General features: G+C 43.4%; 1 protein-coding gene across 4 annotated transcripts; it reads right to left on the reverse strand.

The window, feature by feature from the left end:
• On the reverse strand, positions 1-26177 carry PLEKHS1 (pleckstrin homology domain containing S1). 4 transcript variants are annotated; one of them, XM_045191651.2, is made up of 16 exons: positions 26064-26177; positions 25209-25470; positions 22881-22966; positions 22650-22696; positions 16845-16930; positions 16627-16733; positions 15888-16022; positions 14469-14544; positions 13479-13598; positions 11565-11687; positions 8802-8908; positions 8129-8335; positions 7299-7400; positions 5926-6061; positions 3406-3601; positions 1-2503 (listed from the first exon to the last, which is right to left on the reverse strand). In XM_045191651.2, exons 4-15 carry the CDS (start codon positions 22675-22677, stop codon positions 3428-3430), a joined length of 1401 nt encoding a protein of 466 aa, XP_045047586.2. In that variant the 5' UTR covers positions 22678-22696; positions 22881-22966; positions 25209-25470; positions 26064-26177; the 3' UTR covers positions 1-2503; positions 3406-3427. The 4 variants fall into 4 exon arrangements, with proteins under 4 accessions (XP_045047586.2, XP_045047585.2, XP_024411451.2 ...); XM_045191650.3 differs by having other exon boundaries at positions 1-2395; positions 26064-26176; XM_024555683.4 differs by having other exon boundaries at positions 1-3601; positions 13479-13595; positions 26064-26173.

The raw sequence follows: 26177 nt of genomic DNA on the forward strand, positions 1-26177 counted from the left end.
TTTTATTTGAAAACATTATCAAGATAGAATAAGGCTTATGAACGAGGCAAATGTAAATTGTTTCCCTCTTGGGGGGGTAACGCTCCAGAGACGTGCCGTTCACTAGAACTTTCTGTGAGGATGAAATATTCTATATCCGTGCTGTGTAAAGCTGTAGCCCCTTGCCACATGGGGCTACTGAACACTTCAAATGTGGCTAGTGCAGCTGAGAAAGTAAATTTTACATTTTATTGACTTTTAATTAGCTTGAATTTAAAAAGCCACACGCAGCTAGTGGCTGCCAGATTCGGCAGTCCCGCTCCAGCGTTCAGTACTGTGAGTGCGAAGTTCACTACCACCTTTGGTTTTCTAGAACCATCTAGCCAGAGTTGACGCTGAGAGTGGCCCCGAGATCCTGCCCGATCATCATCATTAGACAAAGATTTCATTGACAGATTGTTTAACAAGTTTTTCAGTAAAACACATTTCTCGCACATCTAAAAGCCCAGCTTCACTAGGAAATGCCGAGTTAACCCTTGCCTTTCATCCTGCCCAGGAGACCCAACCCTCCCTCTCAACAAGATGATCTGCAAGCTCTCTCAGCCAGTCACAGAAATAGATGCCCAGAGTGGGGGTCTGGGAAAAATGCCTCGGTTACCAACTTCTGGGCCAGTTCAGTCACCATGTTTACTTGGGGCCACTGTCATTGCTAGGAGGAAGGGGGACCCACTGGGCTGAGTCATAGATTAAATCCTGGGGAAGAGGGATGGCCTCCCGCTCTGAGGAAGGGGAGAGGCACAGGGAAATGGAACAGGACAATGAGGAACAGTCCTGCAGAAAAGACTTTGCCCGAAGCCAGAGCACCAGGATACCATCTCCACCCTCAGGCTTTCTGCACCCCAGTTGCTCTAAGGCACAGAGTCAGGAAGGCTTGCTTCTTCCAGGCCTGGGTTATGACACCCCACTGTGGGCTCCCTGGTCCACCTGCAGTCAAATCACCTGGGAGTGGTGGTTAGAATGCAGATTCCAGGGCCCCACGGCAGACCTGCTGAATCAGAATCTTTGGGATGGGAGACTCTGGAATCTGCCCTGAGACTTCCTTATGGGAACGAACCTCTCCTGTGGGAGAATCCTTCAAACAGGGTCCTCATGACAAGCACCCAGCAGCTTCCTCGGCAGACAGACCATTCAGGGATTAGGAGGGAGCTAAGAACAGGCTGCTGCCCTCATAGTGGTGGATGGAGAAGAGGAGAGACTAGGAGCCCAGCGGCTGGTGTTCTCCCAGCCTGTCCATGGGCCTGTAAGTGATTTAACACCTTCATCTTCAGCCTCTTCTCTGGCCCCATTGTTGGCTGCCGGGCAGTTTTATCTTGATGGTTTTCTGTTTCCTTCACTGAGGTGGCTTAGCTTCTCACTTAAGCAGGTTTACAATATCTGTGTATATATTTATTGATTTTCCATACTTCTATTTAGTTTGCCTTATAAAAGCAACATATGCTCATTACCAAAAAAAAAAAAGAAAGAAAAATTCAGATATTACAGAAATGCCTCTCCCCATGGCCCACCCCAGTCATACTTCTCCGAGGTGATTCTTACTAACAATTTGATGTATGTTCCTCTAGACTTAAAAACGAGAATTGTCAGAACAGCAGCAGCATAACTGACACTCATTCTGCGCTTATTTGAGAGCTTACTACGCGTCAGGCAATGTGTTAGCTGCTGTGCCTAACACATTGTCCATTTAAACCTCACAACAACCCTTTGAGGTAGGGATTTCTCTCCCTAATTAAGGTTGGGAAAATTGTATACACAGAAACACCAATAATGTATCTTTGCAAAAAGGGGACGATATAATGCCTCCAGTACTGTAACTCGCTTCTTCCTTGTTAAACTAATGTAAACACCTCTCCAAAACCACGCGTGCAAAACTTTTAACATCTTCAGTGTTCGTTTATATGAAGCATCATAATTAAATAATCCCTGAAAGGTTTTTTTTATTACAAACAATGCTACCGTGCTACGATGAACATCATTTTACAGATATATTTGTGTGCTTGTGTATTTCTGCAAGATACATTTCTAGAAGTAGAAAGGAAGATCCGTGTACATATATCAAATCATTATGTTGCACACCTTAAACTAATACAATATTACATGTCAATTACATCTCAGTAAAACTGGAAAAAAAGAGTCTTAACTCCACTCTAGCTTTAAAAAAAAAAAAACCAGTAAGGCATGTAAATGAAAAATGTTAATACTTTCTGCACAATCTGGATCGCAGAAAACTGTATTTGAATGTCTCTTCTATGTGCTGAAGGTCTCTTCAAATCTAAATGCAAATACAGCGTGAGGATCAGACATCTGTTTCTCGGAGCTGGTTTTAGATTCTCGGTTCTGCCGCTGAACAGTCAGGAAACTGGGAGCCATGAGGGAAGCACATAGTTAAACATCTGAGGCCTGGATTCCTTCCCACGCAAAATCACAACCCAGCGGAATATGCGGGGTGGGCAAAGTAGGTTTCCAGCTGTAAGTAGGCAAAAAGTTTACTCTCGTATTATTATTATTAATTAATTATCTTATTTTCCATACGAACAACTGGAAACCTACTTTTGCCCACCCTGTATTTTCTGAAGCCCCGTTCCATTGTTCTGACATTCCTGGATTGGGTTAATCCTTTAGCTCTCTGCCCTTGTTTTCCCATGTATGGAAAAAATCGGATTCTTTTGGTCTTCCAGGATCAATTAGTGAATGCATCAGTTAACTAAGACCTTCCAAATATAGAAGTGCTAAGTAGTTCTCTTATTACTTAGAGAGCAAGCAGATCTTTGCTGGATATAACCTAAAACTTCTTTAACTTCTATAACAGTTACTGGTTCTTTAAATAAAAGCGAGATATTTATTGAACCCAAGGGGCCACTCCATCTCAGCATGCTGTTTACTTTTATCCCCCCCCTTGTCTTCTTTACTGTTTTTCTTGTGGGCATGTTGCATTTTGTCTCAGCATGCTGGAGGCCAGCCATGACAAGGAGCAGGAGGTGTTCAGTAAGGCCGACATGGTATCCCATCTCTCCCGGGAATCTTGCCTTCCCTGAATGGGTATTTCCAACTGTTTGTTCCCTAACAAAGAAGGGATTGTGTGGACCACGACCTCACAGAACACACAGCACATCTTGATGAGGGAGTTACCCAATCTGGGTCTGTGGCGTTTGGGACCAAGTCTGAGATAAGGTCTTATGGGTTCATTGTGTGCCATAGTTCTTGTTGCACACAGCCCTCCTCATGTGTCTGATGCAATAGCCAGCACGGGCATCATCATCCCCATTGTTAGGACACAGACGGGGGAATTCAGAGAGGTGCGCTGATTTGCCTGGTATTACAGAGCAGAAAGTGGCAGAGCCCAGAGCAGAGCCCGGGTCCCTTCCTCACCCCTTCAGTGGGTCCCAGCATGTTACTTTCCAGTACTTTTCTGATGACCCCTTTTCATGGCTGGAGTCCTCTTCAGCGCCCTCTCCAGTTCAGACAGTTGAAAAGGTACGGCACTTTGGTATTTTAAGGGGCAGGTACAGTCTATAGCATGGAATCTCTCTGAATTTTGGATCCGGCCAATGGTGAGTTTGACTTTCTAAAACACAAGAAAGGAAAAAGTTAAATGACTAAATAGTATCCTTAGGATTGTTTGTCCTCAGTCCATCCTCACTCACACACTTTGAAGCTGGCATGGAAGGAATCCTGTGATGAACTATAATCTCTGGGCAGAAGAAGCCAAGATGACTTGCATAGTGAGGTGGGAGATGGATTTTTATTCTCTCGCATCCACCTTCTGGAGCCTTTAGGACAGATTCCAAATGGCATGGTGCCTGATAGGCCCATTTGTACCAAGAATGAAAAAGCCTCTGGATACTAAAGAGTTGAACCATCTGATGGAACCAGCCCCTGACAAAATGGCAAGAAAATTGAAGTTTGATGTGTCTCCAGCAAAATCTAGCATCTCTTCCCCCTCCTTTTAAATTCTCACATTTTCTCCTGTCTTTACCCATCCCCACCTCAAACTCCTACTTTAATCCACTCAAGGAAGGAGGGTGGATTTGCCTTGTTCAGATAATTAAAACAACAGGGGCCCATGGCTGCCCTGCCTTTGAGTCCACATCTCTCCTCTTCCAACATTCTTTTTCCTTTCCAGAGTCCAGAAGTTTGAATTTTAAAAAAAGACTGGATATCCCTCTTAACATAAAGAAGTAAGTCAAAGAGGGTGGGGTAAGAAAGGAAGGAGACTTTTTTGACCGTCCAAGATAATCATGTTGGTGAATACCCCAGATTTCTCAAAGGCCTCCAGTTGTTCCCCAGAGAAAAGGACAGGCAGATTGGGCACAGGAGAAATGCTGCCGGCCCCTCCCAGGCAAGGGACTTTACAATCTAGACGCCCAGGCAAAAATCCTTTTCTTGGATCTGCTCCCAGGCCAAAATCCTCCTCTTGGCTTTCAGAGCTGATGCCTGGGTCTTTGAGTCAAAGCATTGTTTGGTGACTTTTCAAAAGGCTCAGAAGGTTATATTGAACCCTTGTCCCCAGCACGGGTCTTTGACAGAGGAAATATAGTGATCAGATGGTGGGACTGGGCCCCTGAAAGCGACCTCTTTTCCACTGCACAAACGCCTGCCCTGGTCTTCGAAACCCAAGCTCAGCATCTCCTTCTCTGAGACACTTTTCTGGCCTCCCTCAAGTGGATCTACTCCATTCTTCCTTTATGCTGCCTGGCCCTCTGTTCACATCTCAAGGCACATGCTGTATCCTAACTAGCATTTCCTAATTAGCATATAAGATGTCTGATTTATCCACTGATCTGTGAGCTCCTTAAGCTCAGGCTGAGGCCTGTCTTATAGCTCTGGGACCTAGCACAGTAGCCAGCATACAGATAGATGTTCAATAAATGGTCAGTGAATGAATGAATGAATGAATGAATGAGTCCTTGCTTTCCCACTAACTGGTTATATATCTAAGATAACTCACTCATCCTTACTAGTCTCCCATTTAGATAACAGGGGTAATATAGTTTGTCTAACCACATCACACAAAGCTATTGTGTGATGTGGAAGAGATAAGACACATATCATCATAAACTCTCAGAGCCAGAAGAAACTTGAGATGTCATCCCATATAGGGGTTGGCAGAAATTTTAAGCCAACAGATTGTTTCTTCAAAGACAGCTAAGAGGAAAGGCCAACACGTAAAAAAAGATAAATGATAAACGTAGATTGCTCTGGTTGAAACCCCATACCGGCCCCTCCCTCTCCTCTCCTCCTGTCATTTTCAGGGGCCACCGTTTGAAAACCAGCTCTCTCACTGGAGAGAAGTCACTGATGCCCAGAGAAGGAGTGATTTTCCTAAGGTCAGGTGGCTCATGAGAAATAAGGCTGCACAAGGGAACGGATGAACAGTCTGGAGGCTGTCCTAATAGGCAGAACCATGTCTGAGCACTCGATGTGGACCAGTCGCTGCTGGAAGGACGTCAGATATATTACCTCATTTAACTCACCAGTGACTAATGTTATCATGATCCCTGATTTTACACTTGGGAACACTGAGGCAAAAATGGGTTAAGGGACGTGAGATGCGAGCCCTGAGCCAGTTTGATTCTGATGCAAGCTCCCGATGCCACATCATGCTGCATCTGAGGCCATGAAGCCAGCTGTTCAGCCTCCCAGCCCAGTGCTCTCTCCAAAATTACTTTATGTAAAGGTATTTTGAAAGGGCCCTAAAATAACCTTCTGTTATTTACACATATTGTAGGAAGTGTTATTTACACTTCTTGTTCTCTTATTTTCACTTGGTGGCTGAGGACTGAAGAGTCTCAGTTGCATTCAGAGTACAGTTCAGACTCCGTCTAAGACCTTGATCTTGCCCCTTCTGGCATCGATTTGCCCTGGGCGGGGCCCATCAGCAGGACTTACCTCCTTCTGGACCGACCGTCTAAGAAACAAGAAGGCTTCCTCCAAGCCATGTGGCTTCAGGTCATTCACAGCCAAAATGTGATCTCCGTGGAAAAATAAGCATCCCAGGCGCTGGGGGCCTTCCCACTGAGCCACACTGCAAGGGGAATACAGCATCCAAAGCAATTGTGAGGCCGTGCTCGCTGGCGGTCCAGGACGCGGACAGGGACATGGATGGGGCCCTGCACTGTAGTCTATCCCGTAGTTACTCCCGCTAGCTCCTTCAGCTGTGTGGCACCACATCCGAAGTAGTTGGACTCCATTTTCTGTCTGGAACATTCTTTCCTCTCTCAGCACTGTGGGAGCCTGACCTGTCCTCCAAAGCTTCTTACAAAGCCCTCTTAGGTTCCACGTCCCTTACTTTAAATAATTGCTCCTCCCGCACCCCCAGGCTTCTGTTGTGCTGTGTGAGCGCCTCACTTACTGTATATTCACGTAAAATGCATGTCGTATTCACTTGTTTATGTGGCTGTCTTTTTCACCAGAAGTATGGTACCACCTTTTTAAAAACTGCTTATAAGCCCATAACTCCAGGTAAACAAAAGGGGCTCAAAAAGTATTTATTGAAAGCGAGCAGCCCACGGTGATTATGCAATGACTCTCTGATGCACAAATAAACAAAGGAATGAGTGAGAAAGCCCAGGTGCAGAGAAGTCCAGCTTTAGTCAAGTGCTTGTTGAGTCTTAGATTGTGTGAAATGTGGGAAACTGCAAGGCTGTGGTTCCCGCCCCTTGCAGGACTTACAAGGCAATTGGGGTGAAACGTCTACTTTACATGAAAGGGCTTTCTTCCCCTGTAAAAACGTAATCTTCCATCAAAATGAGCTACAAAGTCTTTACGAGAATTAGAATCAAATAAACAGTGATTATTTCAAGAAAATTCTCTGTCACGAAGTCTGTTGTCTCCGTCCCCGACCAGCAGGTTTTTAGCTGGTGTCTGGAAGTCTAGATGCTGATACGTTCCATCCTTTTAGACTTCAGATTCTTACCAGCTCTGCTAACTTCATTCATCCACAAATGCTCATTGCCCACCGAGTGGGATAATTTCCTGGGACCATATATATTCCAGCCCACTTTTCCTCACCTTGAAAACAATCAGAAATTTGCTCCTTCCTGGACTTTCGGGTCCCCTTCTACCCACCCACCTCCCTGCTGACTCTCCCACAGCAACCATACCCTTTTCTCTGTCTCAGCCAATGACCTGCTACCAACAGCAAAAGAACAGTCCAGTATCTCCAGTAGGTTTCGCCACCTACAGTGTCTCAAGGTATAATTGTTGTCTTCGTATCTTCCAACCCAATTTATAATCAGTACCCATTAAGCCTCCAGCCTTACCATATCCGCCCTGCAGCTTCTGTGAGAGCCAAATAATTGGTGATGTCGGAAAGAGAAAGGAACACATTCAGCTTCTCCACATGGCTTTCATCAGGAATGTTACTATGAGATAAAGCATTTGTAAGAGTCAGATCAGGCAACTGTCTCTGGCTGTCCACTGTGCTTCCTGGGTAAACTTTCTGGCCTCCTATGAGATGGCATTTTCCAGTTAAAGAGCATCTAAAACATTCAGAAAAGACTATGAATTTGAGTCACTGAAAAGTACCCACGGAAGCCCTCCCTCCGCCTTGGGATGGGGTAGTGGGTGGAAGGCGAATGAGAAGGGATTAAAAATGGACTGAGTTGATTCTATAGCTATCCGTATCAGGTCAGTTTGCACATTTGTCAGCTGGAAATGATTCCTAGAAGACGATACTGAGAAGAGTTAAAATCGAGAACAGTCTCACCAAAGACCCTTGCTATCATTTAACACCTAAATGTCCTCCTTCCCCTAGTCTAGAAGCAAACCTCTTGTGAGTTGCATGCCCATAATTTTTACGGTAAAAGTTGGGTGACATGCTCCCCAGACCAGTGTGATCTAGGCCTGAAAGACTAGCAAGGGAGAATGTTTAAAAAATATTTGAAAATACCACCCACAGCCCAAGGGACTGTGCTGCTCCCAACTTGGCTGCTCGCTGTGGTTGGCCACCACATCAGTGAGAAGGGGAAGCTGGTCAGGTTCTTGGCTGACCTTGAGATTTTTAGGAACTGCTTTAAAATTTGAATTCTGAGTACATAAGGTAGCCTGCCTTGCTCTAAGTGCCCACGGAGTTTGAGAAAGTGAAATTTACTTGATCAGTATTGTCAGTTGCACAACAGTTAGGGAGGCCAGCCCCCTTTTGTCATTGGTGGTCTGGGCTTCTGTTTTGGCAGGTGAGAGGCGAGAGTCGCTCCCTGAGCCTTGTTCTTGTAGGTGAAGCTCCCCATTCTGGGTCTCTGGAACGGTCCGGGATTCCTCTTTGCTATCAGCAGACTCGTTGGTTGTGTCTTTGAACAAACTAAAGTATAAGAAGTGAACACAAACCCTTTTTTAGCATGTCTATTTACGACTTTCACATTTAAGCACCTAACAGCCATGTGAATGCTAACAAGATGTTGAAGTATGTCCAACCACCAAAATCACAGTCACAGAGTCTCATCCAACCAACTTTCCATCTAAAAGTGGATACGGAGTCGAAGTAACCCTTTACATTGGGAGGGTTGGGAGACAGAAGTGAGAGCGTGAGAGACTTAAATGCAAAGTAAAAAATAACTTCCCCAGGAGACAGAAAAATGTCCCGAGGGTGTCATTAATGGTTTTCTGTGGGGAGAGAAACCAATTCTCACTTTTTCTTGTTCTGAGGTTACCAAACAATGCATAGAATTTGGTCTATGATAATGCTTTTGTATTAATATTTCAAGAGGTATTTTCTGTAACGGTATATTAGCTAAAATAAAAATTTTAAATATGGCAGTTCTACTCACCAGGATTTCATTGACATGTAATGATGCTCAAGTCTCTTGGAGTCCTGGTCTGGACTACCAGGTACAAGGGATTCATCAGATTCATTGGAAGCAATGATATTATCCAGCTATAGACAAGAGGAGTAAATGTAAGGATGCGAGTCTCCCCATAAGGCAGGTACCTTTCTCCCCCTCACATGCTGGCTCTGGGCCCTGAACTAGAAAGTGCATCCACCATTGGATGAACCACGGTGCTCATTCTGAGGGACTGATCCAGCCAAGCTTTAAGCACACTTAGAGTCCCTTTTCTTCTCCTGGGTTCCCCATGCTCCTGAAGCAAAGTGTTTTATTAGACTAAGTTGCTATTTATTTTTCGGTTTCATTAGCAGGCACATGAATTCTTTTTCCCAACCAGCGCTACTGTGAAATCATGTCACCATATAATGCAGAGTTGACCTAAGGCTGCTACGTTCACAGGTGAGCCAAGTGGCTTCTGTAGGCTGTAGAGGATCTTAGAAAATGCTGCCCTGGTGAGGTTCTCAGCAAGCCCCTGGGAACCAAGACAGCCATTTGGGGCAATGGTGGCTCCAAGCCCCAAGGGCTGTCTATTGCCTATCTAACAAATTAAGCATCAACCCATAATTGAAGAGTTCATTCCAGTCAAGCCAGTGTCCCCACTGCACCTCTGCAAATGGTGCTCTTCTAGTGCCCATTTTCATGCTGCTTCCTTCCCCAGGAATGGCCCTTTGCTCTTCTGCGTAACGAAGTTGTGTTCAGGCCTGGCTGAGGTCCCACAGTGCCCCCCAACCACCGTGGCCACTGCCAGTCTCTCCCTTCTCTGAACTTCTACTGCACGGTTTTGTACTTAATTTTTTAAATGGTCTTTTAACTTCCACTTCTGGGTGTATATCTGAAGAAATCCAAAACAGTAATTCGAAAGAATAAAACACCCCCATGTTATTTACAATAGCCAAGGCAGGGAAGCAGCCCAAGTGCCCATCAATAGATGAGTAGATAAAAAAGTTGTATACACGGTGTACGTATATGCAATGGAATACTACTTGGCCATAAAAAAGAATGAAATCTTATTTGCAACAGCATGAATGGACCTAGAGGGTATTATGCTAAGTGAAGTAAGTCAGACAGAGAATGACAAATACCACATAATTTCACTCATATGTGGAATGTAAAAAGAAATTAACAAACAAAATAGAAAAGACTCATAGATCCAGAGATGGTTGCTGGAGGGCAGGGGTGTTGGGGGCTGGATGAAAACGGGGAAGGGATTAAGAAGCACAAATGGGTAGTTTTACAGAACAGTCACAGGGATGTGGATTGCAGGGTGGGGAATCTGGACAATAATGTGGCAACTCTGCACGGTGCTAGGTGGGTGCTTGAAATAAAGGGGGGAACACTTTGTAAAGTATGTGATTGCCTGGCCACTGTGCTGTACACCTGAAACTAATACAAAATAGCATTGAATTTAAACTGTAATTGAAAAAAAGGTCTGTTGGCTTAGTTTTACCTGCCTTATTGCATTTTCCATCCCATTAAATAGTTAGTCAATGCTCGGCATGTAGTGACTGCGCAGACCGTTGACTAGTTGGTCAGACTGTCGGACAAGACTGGTTGCCATCGTGTGCCCCAGGGAACACTAGCATGGAGATATTTTGGTGAAAGAAGCGTCCTGTGGTCAACTGAGCTTGGGAAATGCTGGGTGTTGTATCCCACCTGGGTATTTATAATGTATCACTGCAGACAAAAGGCTCTGAGAATTCTACAGTGAAGAAGCCTGTTTAACTTACTTTAAGTTGGTGTTTCTGGATCTTATTTGATCCCAGAATGCTTCTTTTATGTGAACACTTGTCACCGTCTTGTAGAAAGCTCCCAGGTTGGAAAATGCTGAATGCCCTTTTCTCTAATTTTGCCTTCCTACTTTCCATTTCCATTCTCTTTTGTCATCCACCTCAAATATAGCTCCTGGGTTAATGGTACTGGAAGATAACTCAGGTTTTGCCACTTCCCATCTCAGAAGCCATCGCTGCCTCTGTGCTGACTACAGAATGAAGTCTCCTGGGCATTCACGACCCATCGTGGTCTGGCTCTGTTTGTCTGTCATATTCCGCACTATGCCATTCACTCGCTCTAGGATGCAGCTCAACTGAACTATTCAGTGTACACCTATCAGATGGTGATTTTGTCTCTGGAGCCTTCCCTGACTCCAGTGGAGAGAGCAACTCTCTGCTCTTCTGTTGGTTCCAGAGCTCTTTGACCGGGCCTCTTGGGTAGCCTTATCATGTGATAACTGGTAAGACTGTGAACTCCATGTAAGTTCCATGCCTAGTAAAGTCCCAATGGATTGATAGATTAGTTGATACACACAACACAATTTGTCACCCAATGACCTGTGCTCATATTATTGTTTCTTTCCAGAATGCAGAAAGACTCCCCAAGTCAACCACCCAAGTCCAAATTTTGCCTATCAAGAAAAGTCATATGTCATCTCCCTGGAACCTTCTCTGGTCTTCTGTCTGGAAGTCAGCCCCTCCTGCCTCCCACCCCTCGTGCACTCAGGGCAATTTATAAACACCTTTCTTCGGCATGGAGCCCTTTCTGTCTTGTATCATGCCTGGCTCATATTCAAGTGCCAACACTGAGCACACCACCTGTGTCTGATTCACTGGCCCAGTGTCCCACTGAACCGGGCTCATGCCTCAGGAACAGTGCAGGGGCTCAGCAAATATTTGTAGAAGGAATGAATGATTAATAAGTGGAAGAGGTTACCTCTAAAAGAATACTTTGAGGGCTGACATAGTGACTCTCTTCTGTGTCTTGCGTGGTCTCTGGCAAGAAGTCATGTGGTAGATGAGCTTGTCTGAGTCCTGGAGAACTTTTTTCCATAAAATGCTGAATAAAGAGATGAAGACAGAATTAGTGTTTTCCTTTGTCTTTGCAAGAGACAAAATTAAACCACATACTTTCTGGGAAGACCATAATAGGTTAATTGGATTGATAGGTTCAGATTGTCTTCCAAGGTTACATCCAGAATCCCACCCTTGAAGTTGCACCTTGAATCTGGGTCACTCCTGATAATGTAAAAATATAAGCTCATCTTTCAGGCTTTTCTCTACCAGGGGGACCTGTAACTCTGAGCAAGTGGTTCTCTCAGGGGATGGTATTCTAAGTCACTAAGCTCTGCCAAAGTCCCCCACCTCCCTCTTTTTTCTAGTTTTCACCCAGTGCCATTTAAGAAGGTAATTATTAGCCCAGAGTTAAAGCATTGCAACTTTCCTCTTGCTGCCCAATATTTCTCTTTTGTGCTCTGCTCACATGCTTCTATTGTGTTCATAGCAAGACAATTTGGTAGTGTTGATCACGTGACAGTAGAATTATAGGCTTCAGGGTGATTTAGGTTCAACCAGTTACTGCCTTCCCTCCCCAACAGATACAAGGTACTCTACCAATGTAGCTGCTTTGCGTGGCAGGAAAATAGTACAATTTACTTCTTCCAAGAACAATGGCTTAGAACACAGGGGCTTGAAAAGACCCCAGATGTTCTCTAGGGAATTCTTGAAACCAAGTGATTTAAAAAACAGATGCATTTAAGATACGTCCTTCTGTCTGTTTATGCAGCTCCATGCCCGTGGAGCCAGATCATGCTGAGTTGGGGATGAAAAAGGGATCTAATTTAATTTCAACAACAATAAAACCACCAACAACAAGGCAGATGGTATTCTTAGCTGGAACTGATCGAAAACGTCACCAGATTGGAATACATAGTGTATACACAGTGAGACAGCCAGTGGCACTGCCTCTGGGGGTGGGGGTATCATGAGTGAAGAACAAGGGGCATTTACTGAAAAGGGTCGGTCTTCCCAGCCCTGTGTCCTGTCACCTTTCCTACAAACATGACCTGAGGTTTTGGCTTGGTGAGCTTGATAACCCACAAAATGCTTTTAAAATAGTTGGGGAGCTTCCAACTAGATATGAACAGGAGGCTGTGCCATATTAAGATGTGCCTGGTACTCAAGGAGCAGGGAAAGTCCGTGGTTACATCTCTAAGGTACAAAATAGTATTTATGGCAGAAGAAAAGTAACACTGACCCCATCTATTCATAATATCCAAACTTGGAAAGATTGCAAATCCTAGAGAGCCAAGACTACAATTACAAATCATTCTCAAGGGGCAGATGTATCATCTTTCTTCAAATGAACTTCATTAGAAATGAAGATGAAATCAAACGTGCGTGCACACACACAAGGAGAAGCCAGACTGATCTGGGTAAATAAAGAACATTAACAAAAATTCTGATTTTGCCTGAGGAGTCCAGATGATAGGGCAGGAAATCAAGTGGTATATTGGCAATTTTTTTACAGAGGTAATCCATGGCCTGTGTGTGAAAGGAAGGTCAAGGTTACCAGCCAGGCTTTTGTTTAGTTCGGGGAAGGGGGATCCTCCCAACATGCCCAGGGGTATATTGAGGAGCATCCAAAATGAATGAATCCATTTAGAGATGGGCAGGGCAAGCAGTAAGGCTCATCTGTGGTCTGGCCAACAGACGGACCATAGGATCAACAGTGGGGCTAAGGATCATTCTTGTGCTGGGTTAGGTTTGAGAAAGGTGTCTAGAACATTGGAGAGATGTTCGAACCCTCAGCAGACTTCCATCTTGAGAGAGATGGGGCGAGGCTGCTCACCGTGTCTGGAAGAGTGTTTCTCGGTGAGGTGGAGGTGACAGCCTCCGATGTGCTGGAAGAACCCAGGAGAGGGCCGGGGTATGAAGAGGGCCTGGTATTGTCCAATGAGCGTTTCTCCTGCTTGTGAAAAAGAAATACTGGAGTCAGGACACCATCCATCTCTTGTCTGGAATGAGACAACAGCCTCATTCCTGGGCTCCCTGCCTCTGGTCTTTCACCATTAACATTTGTACTGCTGGACCGCGCTCTCTCACTAAGGCAGGGGGTGATCTTGTCTCTCTCCTGCTTCCAAATCCTCGACAATACTCATCATGGCTGTGAGAGATGCCCTGAACTTCCCTCAACTTATTTTTCAACCGTACCCTTTTGTACCCACCCTTTTGTTCTAATAATTCAAGTCAACGTATAAGAAATAACTTGCTTTCCCTTCCTCCTGCTTTAGTTGGAAGCATAGAACAACCTATGTCAAAACAAAACCTAGACGCCACAGTTTCATTTATGGTCTGCCCTCCAAAAGGACTTGTGTGAATGAGCAAAGGTTCTTAGGAAGTAAACAACAACAAAAAAACCTTGAAGTCACTAGCCCTTACCTTAAAGAGACATTATATTGAAAATGCAAGATAAATGAAAAGCATGTTTATAGAAACCACCCTAGACTTAGTCACTTCAAAAGTAGCTGTTAGGTACCTTGAATAACAATGATGGAAAATGCTGTCGTTTCAGCTACTATTTAAAAATGCCACAGTTAATTTTCACTCCTCTTACCTCAATAATGAAAATCTGAAGAGTCTATATTTTAGTTCTCTTGCAAAGCACAAAAGTGTTTTTCCCGTTGTTAATCATAAAAATAACAAGGATGTACATTTTCGCACTTATTTATTCCTTGTATTAATGCCAGTTGCTAAGGAGAAAAAAAAGCTACCATTGTTCCCGTATGAAAGGAGGGCTGTGTGCAGGTGCCCTGTTATTTTATGAGTGATGGAGAGTCACCTCTGTATTCGGGAGCGCTGCTTTAATATCCCGGGAAAATGATGACATGAAGGAGACCCAGTCTTTAATCTTCTCCCTGTTGATGGGAATAAACTTTCAGCTGGCATGTAGCAACAATAGCGCCTTCACTCCTTTTGAACTGGAGAAGGATTCTTTTATTAAGGTTGGAACAGGCAGTCAGAGCAGGCACCCGGGAAATAAGGATTTTTCTCTCTGTAGTTTGAATGACCCCTCTGGCTCCTTACCACCTCCACACTCACACACTGGAATTAACCCTCATGCCACCTCTGTGAGGGAAGCTCAGAGAAGTGGGAAGAAGTGTAGGAAATAACAGGAGTAATCCCAGGGCTCCAAGCTTTTGCTTTGACACTGATTTCCTTTGTGCTCCTAAGCGAGCCCCGCACCTGTCTGCGCCATTCTTGTGTAGCTATCCAGGTGTGCCTCCCTCGCCAGGATGTGTGTGTTTACGCAGATGTGCTTGAAAAGGCTTATATAAATCACACTTTTCTTTTCTGTTGACTCTCATGACAGTTTAGAAGAAAGCCTTTTGCCTCTGGGTAGATCTGAAGCAGATCGAGGCTCCTCACCCTTTGGCTTTAGCATTCGCTGCCTCCTTCGTGCAGCTTCCTCGCCCAACCTTAGCCTCTCTGTCAAGCAGATAATCATCTAGGACGAATCCACGAGGCACCTTCTTAAAACTGAGGCCCCACTCAGGGATGACCACACCCTTCCCCTCATACATGTAGCTTGTACAGATGTTTGTACATTGCTTCTTTTGCAGGGTATGCATCAGGGCTGATGGTGACTGTTGTGGGTTGAATTGCATCCCCCCCAAATTCATATCATGAAGTCCCAATCCCCAGAACCTCAGAACGTGACCTACTTGGAAATTGGGTCAGGTTGTTGCAAATGGGATTAGTTAAGATGAGGTCCTACTGATGTAGGGTGGAATACCAATCCAACATGACTAGTGTCCTTCTAGAGGGGGACATTGAACACTGAGACACGCGCACACAGGGAGAAGGCCATGTGAAGACTGAAATTATGCTACTGCCACAAGCCAAGGACCTACCAGGTGTTAGGAGAGAGAGAGGCCTGGGACAGGTCTTCCCTGGGGCCTTCAGAGGGAGCATGGCCCTGGGACACCTTGATTTCAGACTCTGCCTCCAGAACCTAGAGGATATCCTTTCCCACTGTTCTAAGCCACTCCCTGTGGGGCGCCCTGCCATGGCAGCCCTAGGAAACGCAGGCTGTGACTTTTCAGGATATTTGAACACAGCATGGAGACTGCCCAGATGGTGTTTAAGGTTGTGAGCCGGGGTTTATGTTGTAAGCATGTTTACTGATTATTGGTTTAAAATGGTTTTGGTTGGTTGGTTGTTTTGCAGTCAAGAGACACTGTGTTGGCTTACCACTCACCTGTCACAGCCGATGAGGAAGTATTCTCTGCTGGCCGTTCTGATGGACATCACCTCATCGGGGCGGCATTTAAACATCTTAGTTACAGCTTGCATTTTTTCATGGCTACTTATGCCAACTTCCACGTGAGAGTTGCTGTCCGATGTAGACATAAAGAAGTACACAGATGCAAGTACAAAGTGAGGAAGAAAACTGACTGATGTTTTACGTTATGATTCAAATTGAATAAAACTTCTGGTTTTCTCGTTCCATGTTTTGAAAATTATCTAATCATTTCAGAAAATAAGTTTAGATCTGGTTCATCAAATACTTTTTTCAGCATGAAACTTAGTTCAAAAATTCCTATTTTAGGTGGTTTCTTGAGTCCACAAATTATCATGTTTTCTAATGTTTTTTTGTGTGTGTACTTAATTCCTTAAAGACAAAAATGCTGATCTAAATATTTTTAAAAGTCTATCCTGGCTTTATGAAATGATAATTTCATCTGCTCTCTCTCATCTATGAATTAAGTATAAAGTCTTGTGTAACTAAATGCTTATTAATAATTTACCACTGGAATACACAACATGAAATAATTATTTAGCTATCTTTTACTCAAAATTTCCCCCTTTTAGCTTCTTTCAGCAACAAATATTATAAGTATGAAGCCCTTGCTTCTTTCAACAATAATTTAAATTTCAATTTGCATGCAACATATTAGTATTTGTTGTTATAAACTTTTTCTCAATTGGATACTTACCTATCAATTTTAATGAAACCTCGGCGCTGGTGGTCTTTGTAATAAGAAAGATTAAAGCCGTTTTCCCCACTCCTTGACAGAATAAAAAACCGCTTTTTCCAAGAGGTCTGAAAAAATGAAAGTACTTTGCATTTCAGTTAAATCTCAGAGGAAGAGAAGGGATTTAAAAACTGCTCAGAGGCTGCTGGGAGGCCTGCTAAAATCACGGGAATACTCACTGCTGAGGAGAAAAGCTGAGGTGGTGGCGACTTAATAAAGTATTCATGTCTGCAGACTCCATTTTCATAACATGGAAATTGTCTGTCTGAGAAAAGAAAGTCAACAGAAACTCAGTTTGTTCCCTGTAAATTTCTGAAAAGAACTGCTTCAGTTGGAAAACACTGTTTACTTCTGGAAGTTTTCAAAATATTCAGTTATAGAAAACAAGCAAACAAACAAACGAAACCTCTGTAATAGGCCAGGAAAACAAAGGGCCCAAAGACAAAGTGTGTGATTCTTATTCACCCACAGCGAGGGCCTTCATTCACCTGACATTTAGAGGCACCTTGATTTAGCTCACACCTATTGGGTTCCCTGTTTCTTTTTATTTTTTGAAGATTTTATTTATTTATTTTCAGAGAGTGGGGAAGGGAGGGAGGAGGAGAGGGAGAGAAACATCAGTGTGTGGTTCCCTCTCCCATGCCCCGCACTGGGGACCTGGCCCACAACCCAGCCATGTGCCCCAACTGGGAATCGAACCAGTGACCCTTTGGTTCTCAGGCCTGCACTCAAACCACTGAGCCACACCAGCCAGTGTGGGTTCCCTGTTTCTGAAGCACTTTGCTGGCTCTCTAGAAGTTGGTCTTCCTGTTGAAGCACCAGCCACAGGAGCAAGATTATTAAAAAACAAACAAACAACCAAAAACAAAACCACCTGTTGTGGAAAATGAGGTGGCAAAAGTGGTTACAGGGGTTTCCAAAATATTAAATGCTTCTTTGTAAGTGTAGAAATTATATGCAGTTTTGATTTTTTTCTGTTTTCCAATATGTCTGCAAGTAATACAAACTACTTTCATTATTTCAAAAACACAGCTAGTGTTAAAATTAAAAAAAATGTTTTTTAAGTTTGGTTTTGTTTTCACCTCCAGACCATAGTTCCAGTTTGTTCTTGGTTTGGGAAAAGGCAGCCTTCACTAAAGAATTAGAGCTTTCTATCCAGTGAAAACAGAATCAGGGGTGCCTGGGCCGCCGCCATCACCTTCCCTCCCTTCCTTTTGCAACAATTCTGCCTTCAAAGTGCTCTCCGTTTGATGCAATACGCCTATCCAGACTTCCATTCCACTGCTCAAAATAGTTTTTGATTCATCAATTTTGATGCCTTTTAGTGCTTCTGCTGTTTTTTGTTTCACCTCTTCCACATTGGCAAACATTTCTCTTGGAGGACTTTTTCATCTGGGGAAATAAACAAGTCCCTCGGGGTAAGATTGAGTAAATACTGAGGGTTAGGTGGGGGACCGGTCATGTCACTTTTGGTCAAAAACTGCTGAACATGCGGTGTGGGCATGTTCACAAACAGAAACTCAGTTTGTTCCCTGTAAATTTCTGAAAAGAACTTGTAAATCACTCATCATGAAGTGGGCAAACTTGTTGAAAGAGTCTCCAAAAAAAATTTACTGAAACTGAATGCAGCCTCTCACAGCAACACCAGCTGGTACACTGATACAGATGGGTTCCTAGAACACTCACCTAGCAGGGAAAGCCTATACTGCAAGGGGCCTGCCCTCCAGAAGATAATTCTCATTTTTTGGGTCCCCCTTCATAAACCTGTCTTCAATCTGCCTATAATAAGGGCACTTTCTGGTGGTATTAAATTTAGAGGATTCAGTAAATGTCAATATTTTGTGAAAGTTTGGTCTTAGAAGTCTCTGATGACATTCTGAAAAATTAGTAGAATCTTAAAATTGACAAGCTGATTCTAAAATTTATATGAAATAGCAAAAATAACTCTGAAAGAAGACAAAGTTAGAACACTAACAGTACCTGATTTCAAGAACTATTATAAAGCTATAGCAATTAAAACAACATGGCATAAAGGTAACAAATATATCAATAGAACAAAATAGATACTCAAGGAATAAGCCCACACATGCATGGGCAACTGATTTTTTGACAAAGATGCAAAGGCAGTGCTTCGTGGATCCACAGAGATCCAATGCAATCAAACAACCAAACAACCCATCCAAATCTCAACAACTAGTTTTGCCAAATTGGACAAGCCTAACCTCAAATTCGCACAGAATTGCAAGGGGCTCTAAAAAGTCAAACAATGTAGAAAAGGAAGAACAAAATTGCAATACTCATACTTCCCAAATTCAAAACTTACTACAAAACTACAGTGATCAAAGCATATTGTGCTAGTGCATGGACTGATGGCATAGACTTGTGAGTCCAGAAATACGCCCATACATCGGTGGCTGGTTTTCAATATGGACACCAAAACTAGTCCCTTCAACAAGTGGTGCTGGAATGATTGGGTACCCACATGCAAAGGAATGAAGCTGGAGCCCTATATCACACTGTACACAAAAAATAACTTAAAATGAATCAGTGACCTTCCTATAAGCGCTAAAATCATAGAACTTGCAGTAGAAAATATAGGGGTAAATTTTTATGGCCTTGGACTTAGCAGTGAATTCTTAGATATGACATCAAGCATGAGCGTTAAAGAAACTATGTAAATTGAACTTCACCAATATTAAAACCCTTTGTGCACCAAAGGACATTATCAAGAAAGTAAAAAGGCAAGCTACAGAATGAAAGAAAATATGTGCAAGTCACATATCTAATAAGATTCTAGTATCCAGAATATATAAAGGGATCTTGCAATGCAATAACAAAAGACAAACAACCCAATTTAGAAATGGGCAAAGGGCTGGAAGAGACATTTAGGCAACCACACATTAGTCACTGGGGAAAAGCAGATCCAAACCCCTGTGAGGAAATCCCTCGTGCCCACTAGGACAGCTGTACTTCAAAAAAGTGGAAAACAGCATTGGTGAGGATGGAAAGAAATTACAACTCGCATACACTGCTGGAAGAATGTGAAAAAAAATTTTGGCGGATCTTCAAAGTTAAACATTGAATACCATAGGATCACTCAACTCCAGTCCTAGGTGTATACCCCGAAGAACTGAAAACAGATATTTTAACAAATACATGTATAGACATGTTCATAGTAGCACTATTTCTATAGCCAAAAGGTAGAAACATCCCAAATGTTCATCAGCAGATAAATGGATAAACAAATTGTGACTTATCCATAGAATGGAATATTATTCAGCCATTAAAAAGGAATAAAGTAGTTATACATGCTATAACGTGGATGAACTTTAAAAACATGCCTGGTGAACGAGCCAGTCTCATATTGCATGGTTTCACTCATATGAAATATCTACAATAGGTGTGCCCCCAGAGGCAGAGTACAGACTGTGGTTGATGGAGGCTGGGGGCAGGGAGAGTGGGAGGGGGAGAAACGGTGTGTAGGTGCGGCCCTTCGGAGTGACGGTAATGTTTGGAACTGGTTAGACGTCGTAGTTGCACGACCCTGTGAATGTACTGAATGCCACTAAACTGTTCGCTTTAAAACACTTAATTTTATTCTCCTTATATTTTTTTCCTGAAAAAAGTTAAAGAGCTATTATACTCTTAAGTCAAGGGCTCTAAGACCATACAAAGTTTTGTCATGAATGTTCATGGGAGCTTTATTCAAAAGAGCCCAAACCGAAGCTACCCAGGTATTCATCAACAGGTGAATGGATTAATAAATTGTGATATGTTCATAGCGTGGAGTACTGCTCAGAAATAAGAAGGAATGAACTCTTGATACACGCAACGACACAGATGAATCTCAAAAAGAATTATGTGGAGTGAAAGAGGCTAGGCAAAAGTGAGTATAATGTGTGATTCTACTTACATAAAAATATATGTAAAATGTGAAGTAATTTGTAGACAGAAAGCAGATTGGTGGTTGTCTGAGGAAGTGTGAGTGGGTGCAAGCAAGGGTGAGAGGGAGGGGGAAAGGAAACTTGTGGGCTGATGGGTATGTTCATTATCTTGATTCTGGTGATGTTTGTATGGGTGTATATATATCTCAAAATTTATCAATGGTAGACTTTAAGTGTATCAGCCTCTTGTATGCCAGTTATACCTCGACAGCAGTTTTAAAACAAATTTGAAGAAGAATCTAACCATCTTCTTACATACTCAGCCTTCTACTCCTAGGTAAAGAATATACTCTCAGAAAAAAAAAAAAAACATTACACAAGCGTTTACCAGCTTTCCTTGTGTAAACAGGCAAAGACTGGGAGCAGCAAAAAGAAAATCAACAAATTGTGGCATATCCATGTAATACTATTCAGTAAAATACTCTTCTGTACAAAAAGGGACAAATTAATGACACATGCACCAAGAGGGATGAATCTCAAAAGGATTATGCTGAGTGAAAGAAGCGGGAACAAAGGGCTGCATACCCTGTGATTTATGTATGTAAAACTCTGGGAAATGCAAATGAACTTAGAACCACAGAAGCAGAGCCATAGGGACACTGGTGCTGGAGGGAACGATCCCAGCCAAGCACAAGAGAACTCCCCGGAGTGATGGCTACGTCCACTCTCTTGATTGTGGTGCTGCTTTCCCAGGTTTTACGTACATATATGAAAACTTATCACTCTGTACACTTTAAATATGTACAGTTTAATGTATGTCAGTTATACCCCAATTTTTTTTAAAATGACCAATCTAAAATAATGATCTTCCAGGTGTACAGCATAGTACTTATGTAATCATGTATTTTACAGTGTGTTCCCCTGATATTTCCAGGACCCACCCAGCACTATATACATATGTATTATGATATTATTTCATTGAATTTATTAAGGTGACATTGAGTATAAACTGTAGCTGAAAAATTAAAAAAATAAATAAAATGTGAATCTGGTCACACTCGTGTGTCACACAAAATGCTTCAAGCATTACTGGCCATATGAGGTCAAAGTCTGGCCCAATATAGTGCAACATTTCTGCAGCCTCATCCTCTACTCTCTCCTCTCCTACCCAATAGCTACATTCTGCTTTTAACACATCCCGCCTCACCCCACTCCTTGCTTTTGCTCAGGCCATCCTTGTCCGCGGAGATGCACTCTCTTTTCTAAGCTCTTCTAAAGCCCCACACATCCTTTAGGGTCCAGCTAAATGCCTTCCCCCTCGAGCCTTCTGGATTCCCACAGCTGCTTCTGTGCTTTTTCTTCCTCAGGCGCTCACAGCACTGCGCACGCATGTGGTGGCTCCTGGCATAGGCTGGCTGTGTGTTCTTATCTTAACTTCCCAATACAGTGACTTGCACACGTGTTCTTAACTTCCCCCAAAATTATAGACTCACTGAGAGCAATGACTTGAGTGTTAATCTGTATGTCCTCTGCAGTATGAAGCACAGTGACTTACTGGTAGTGACAGGTGCTTTGAATAAATATGCAAAAATGTTTTTTGAATTGAATTAGAGAATTCGATTTCTGTATGATTTCATCCTCAACTCAGGTCTTCTAATCACACATCTGCAATGAACTATGTAAATATGAGCATGAGAATAATACACTTTGAGCTGTGCTCATAAGAAGCCCTGATGACAATTTAGGCAGTTTCTCCAAGTGAGAAATTTCATATAAAATTAAGGAAATCTTCCCCAGTCTTCTCTGGGCTCTTGTTGTTGTTAGTACCATCTTCCAGCAACTATGTAACATGAAATAAACGGAACAAAATCGGCCCATGAAAATCAGAAAATGCCAAGGTTCTAGGTAGGTGAGCTCTTACAAAATAGTTAACTGAATCCAGTAGCCTCTGCTGCCTTCTCCAAACTAAGAATCATTGTCCCAGAATGCCACCTGCTATCCCCACTAAAACCATCTTCCACATCCCAGTGAGGTTGATGGGAATTGTTCACCATTTTCAATAAAAAGATTTGTTCTTCTGAGAGCATGCCCCTTGGGTACCTGGACTCTTCTCAGGTTTGGGTTCCATTGTGGCTGTGTGCTCTCACCTGACAAAAAGAAGAATTAAGAGTAGTTAGTCCCCAAACAGTGCGCTTCATTGCTTAGCCACTTGATCATCAAGAATCAGGATGGTGCCCATGAACGTGGATGAGATGGATTATCTGCCTCCTCCCCCAATCCCCAGGGCTGATGGTAGCCATGGCAACAAGGATGTGTCCAAGCAGGGCTCACCAAGTGGCAGTTGTGTGGAGATGTCGCTAGGATGACTGATGGAGCTGTCTTCCCTGGACTTTGCTTCTGCCCTGATAAAAGAACCCCTGGCAGGAAGCAACACCAAGAAGGGCAGATAAGAACAGGATGCATTGGAAAAAATATACCTGAGAAACATTTCTGGCCAAGCAGAAGCCCAAGATAAGCCCCTTCCCCATGCCAGGAACTCACTTTCACTAGAGGGAACCTAAGAGCAAAGACCAGGGTGTACTTAAACTGCCTCAGTCACCTGAGTGGCCCATTCCCAAGGCTGCCTGACTCTGGGGACTGAGGCCGACACGGCGAAACTGACCCCGAGAGGAGATGGCTTTCCTGGACAGGCTGCCAGCACTCCCGTGACCATTACTGGCCCTGGGAGATGGGGAATCCCGCAGGATAAAGGGCCCAGGGCAGGTGAGGTCTCTAGAACAGGAATGTGTTAGTGGCCATTTTTTTCTTTTCTTTTTTTTTTTATTATCTTGAATGAATAAGACTCTCGCAATAGAAGGAAGCACTGAACAGGGCAGTGTCGGGACAGTCCCAGGAAGGAGGCCCAGGGACTTTTGCCATTCATGGGCATGTTATCATTCCTCCCTCCTGATTTCTCTTTTTCTTCTGCTTCAACTCATTCTTTCCTCCTAGGCATAAATGACTCAGAGCAATTCCTTAATCATCCACATTTACATATTTATACACCTTTATCTATCTATTTTTTAAAACATAGATGACAGTCTTCAGGTTAAAAGCACGAGCTCTCCAAGCCTACTTTTGGTGGTTTGTTAGTAGTACGTGAGAGCTGTTTGAAGCCCAGTGGGTTTTCCTGGACTCTGAGCTCCCTGGCATGGCCAGAGGACAATTTTTCTCTGTTGAGTGAGGTAGCCTTATGTACTAACGATAATGACTCTGCAAACAAACAAATAACAAGCGAAATAACAAATAAGACCTTTCTGGGGCACCCCGAGGTGTACGTTGAGGAACTGGTGCCCTGGGCCCTGGCCCGGCACAAGGGGCGTACTGAGCTCTGTGCAATGAGCGGGAACACCTGAGAAAGGCACCAGGCCACCGAGGCCAACCACCCCTCCCCCGCCCCATTCCCTGGGAGAGCAGTTCTGCATGAGGGGAGGAATATACCTCAATTTTATCCACTCCTCCTCCCCGCAAAAAACATGGACATTAAAAAAAAATTTATCCCTGTGATTTTGCATCCAATCCATTAAGTTCTTCCCAGTTTTAGGGATTTCCCCGCCTGAAGCAGAATCAGAGACCTGTGGTTTCCAGCCTATCACTTTTCCCTCCACCCGTGTACATGGTACACCTCTCCCATGGGGCATGGAGCTTAGTGAGTGCTGGAGTTCAAAGATCAGATGAGAGGACTATGCGAGTGATTAGCTGAGAGTGAGATATTTTCAAGCAGTGTTTACTGCAAGCTCTTGGTTACCAAAGCCAAAATTCCCTTTTTCTTGATAAAACAATGATTTGTATAGCCTTTGCAAATTATAAGTGTGTTTGCATACACTATTGCTTTGGTGTCTCAGAGCTGTGCTATGAGAGCGCTTGTTTTACAAATGAACCTGCGCTTACTGGGTTCCCCGGCAGAGTGCCATAATGCACCACACCGATGCTCACTCGCAGACAATATATATTTCATATTACCCGTATAAATGCTATGTTATATATGGAATCTAGTATATATATATACACACATATGAAATCCATTATATGCATTTCTATGCAATGCATTATATCAACGCTTATGTGATATAAGCAAACTCATATATATGAAATTTCATTATATACATGTATCGCATAACAATATTATAAGGCTTACACTATTTTTTACAATGATACAATACCCATTTTACAGATAAGGACACTCACCAGAGAGATTAAGCAATTTGCCTTTGATCACATAACTAAAAAGGAGCAGAGTCAGAATTCTAACTTGAGAGTTGGTGTCTAAACCTCTTTCTCTCCGTCCTAGCTGAGAAAGAATTAAATCACTTCATAGGTCTGCTTGCATTTCTTGCCATTGCCTCCAAACAAAAAAGCCTTTCAGATTAAGCTCTTTGATCTCATTCAGGAGAATCTACCTACTATCATGGTTGCCTAACCTGGTTATTGTCATGTCATTTGGGATTTGATGAATGTGATATCAAGAGGTCCCATTCCCACCCGCCCCCGCCCCCCACCCCAACAGCACAGCCCACAAAGGCAATGAAGAAAGAGTCCATACCAGCAATTTTGCCCAGTTAAGCCTCCAGATCGCCACTGCCCTGAGAACCCAAACTAATCACGCCAAACAGTACTTACTGGAAGCCAGGAGGTCACTGGTTCAGTTCTCAGCAAAGTGCCCTCTCCTTGGGTTTCTGGAGTTTGCACCTGCTCCCTCTGTGCTGAGTGCCAGGGTGAGAGGATTAAAGGACAAGCTCTGTTTGAAATGTGAACCAACAGGAAGTTCCCCAACTTCTATCTTAGGATAGATTTTACTTTTGCCCCACGTTGACAAGGAAGCTGGTAGTCCCGGGACTTCTTCTTGTGGCTTGGACAGAACTGCCCTCGGCATTCCAGCTGTCTAGCAATAGCAACAACAACAAAAGAAAACATGGAAAAAAAATTCTGCCTGACTTTTGGACCGCAGTCACCGGCCCAGCTTATGACCTCCTACAGTGACAACCATTAAAACAATCCCCTTGCTTCCCACCCGCCCATTGCCTCCCCCTACCTGCCTGGCGATAACAGGGAAGATTCCTTTGCACTAAATCAGGAAACAAAAGCCTGGCTTCTCCGACACATTTGCACTCCTCAAGGAGCTACAGGAAGATTTGCTCATTCATCCATAATGAAGTTGTCATCAGCGGGAGACACTAGGTAGGTCCTCCTGCACACCCACCCAACAGTCCTTAGAAATAAGCAGGCTAATGGGAATGGCCACTCTTAGACCTGCTGCGTGGTATCTGGCCACCCTAGGGCCTTTGGTATATTTTCATTCATATTACATTTTTGGGGTGTGGGGGAGAGGAAGTGGCTAATAAATTTTATCTTCTTTGATCACCTTTAGAAGTGAACATACAAAATTTTAATCTTTTTCTTTCCTGGTGTAACTGGATTTGAACCAGCTCTGCCAGGTATTCACTGAGTGGCCTGGGCTAGTTTGAGGCTTCTCACCTTCAAAATGGGGTGGATAGTGTTGGCCTCACAGGATCTTTTCAAATGTTAAGATTTTATATATATTTTAAAAGCATGTGGCACAGTGCTCGAGCTACTGTAAGCACTGAACCA

Source organism: Desmodus rotundus, chromosome 4 (genome assembly GCF_022682495.2).
Source record: "Desmodus rotundus isolate HL8 chromosome 4, HLdesRot8A.1, whole genome shotgun sequence".
NCBI lineage: Eukaryota > Metazoa > Chordata > Mammalia > Chiroptera > Phyllostomidae > Desmodus > Desmodus rotundus.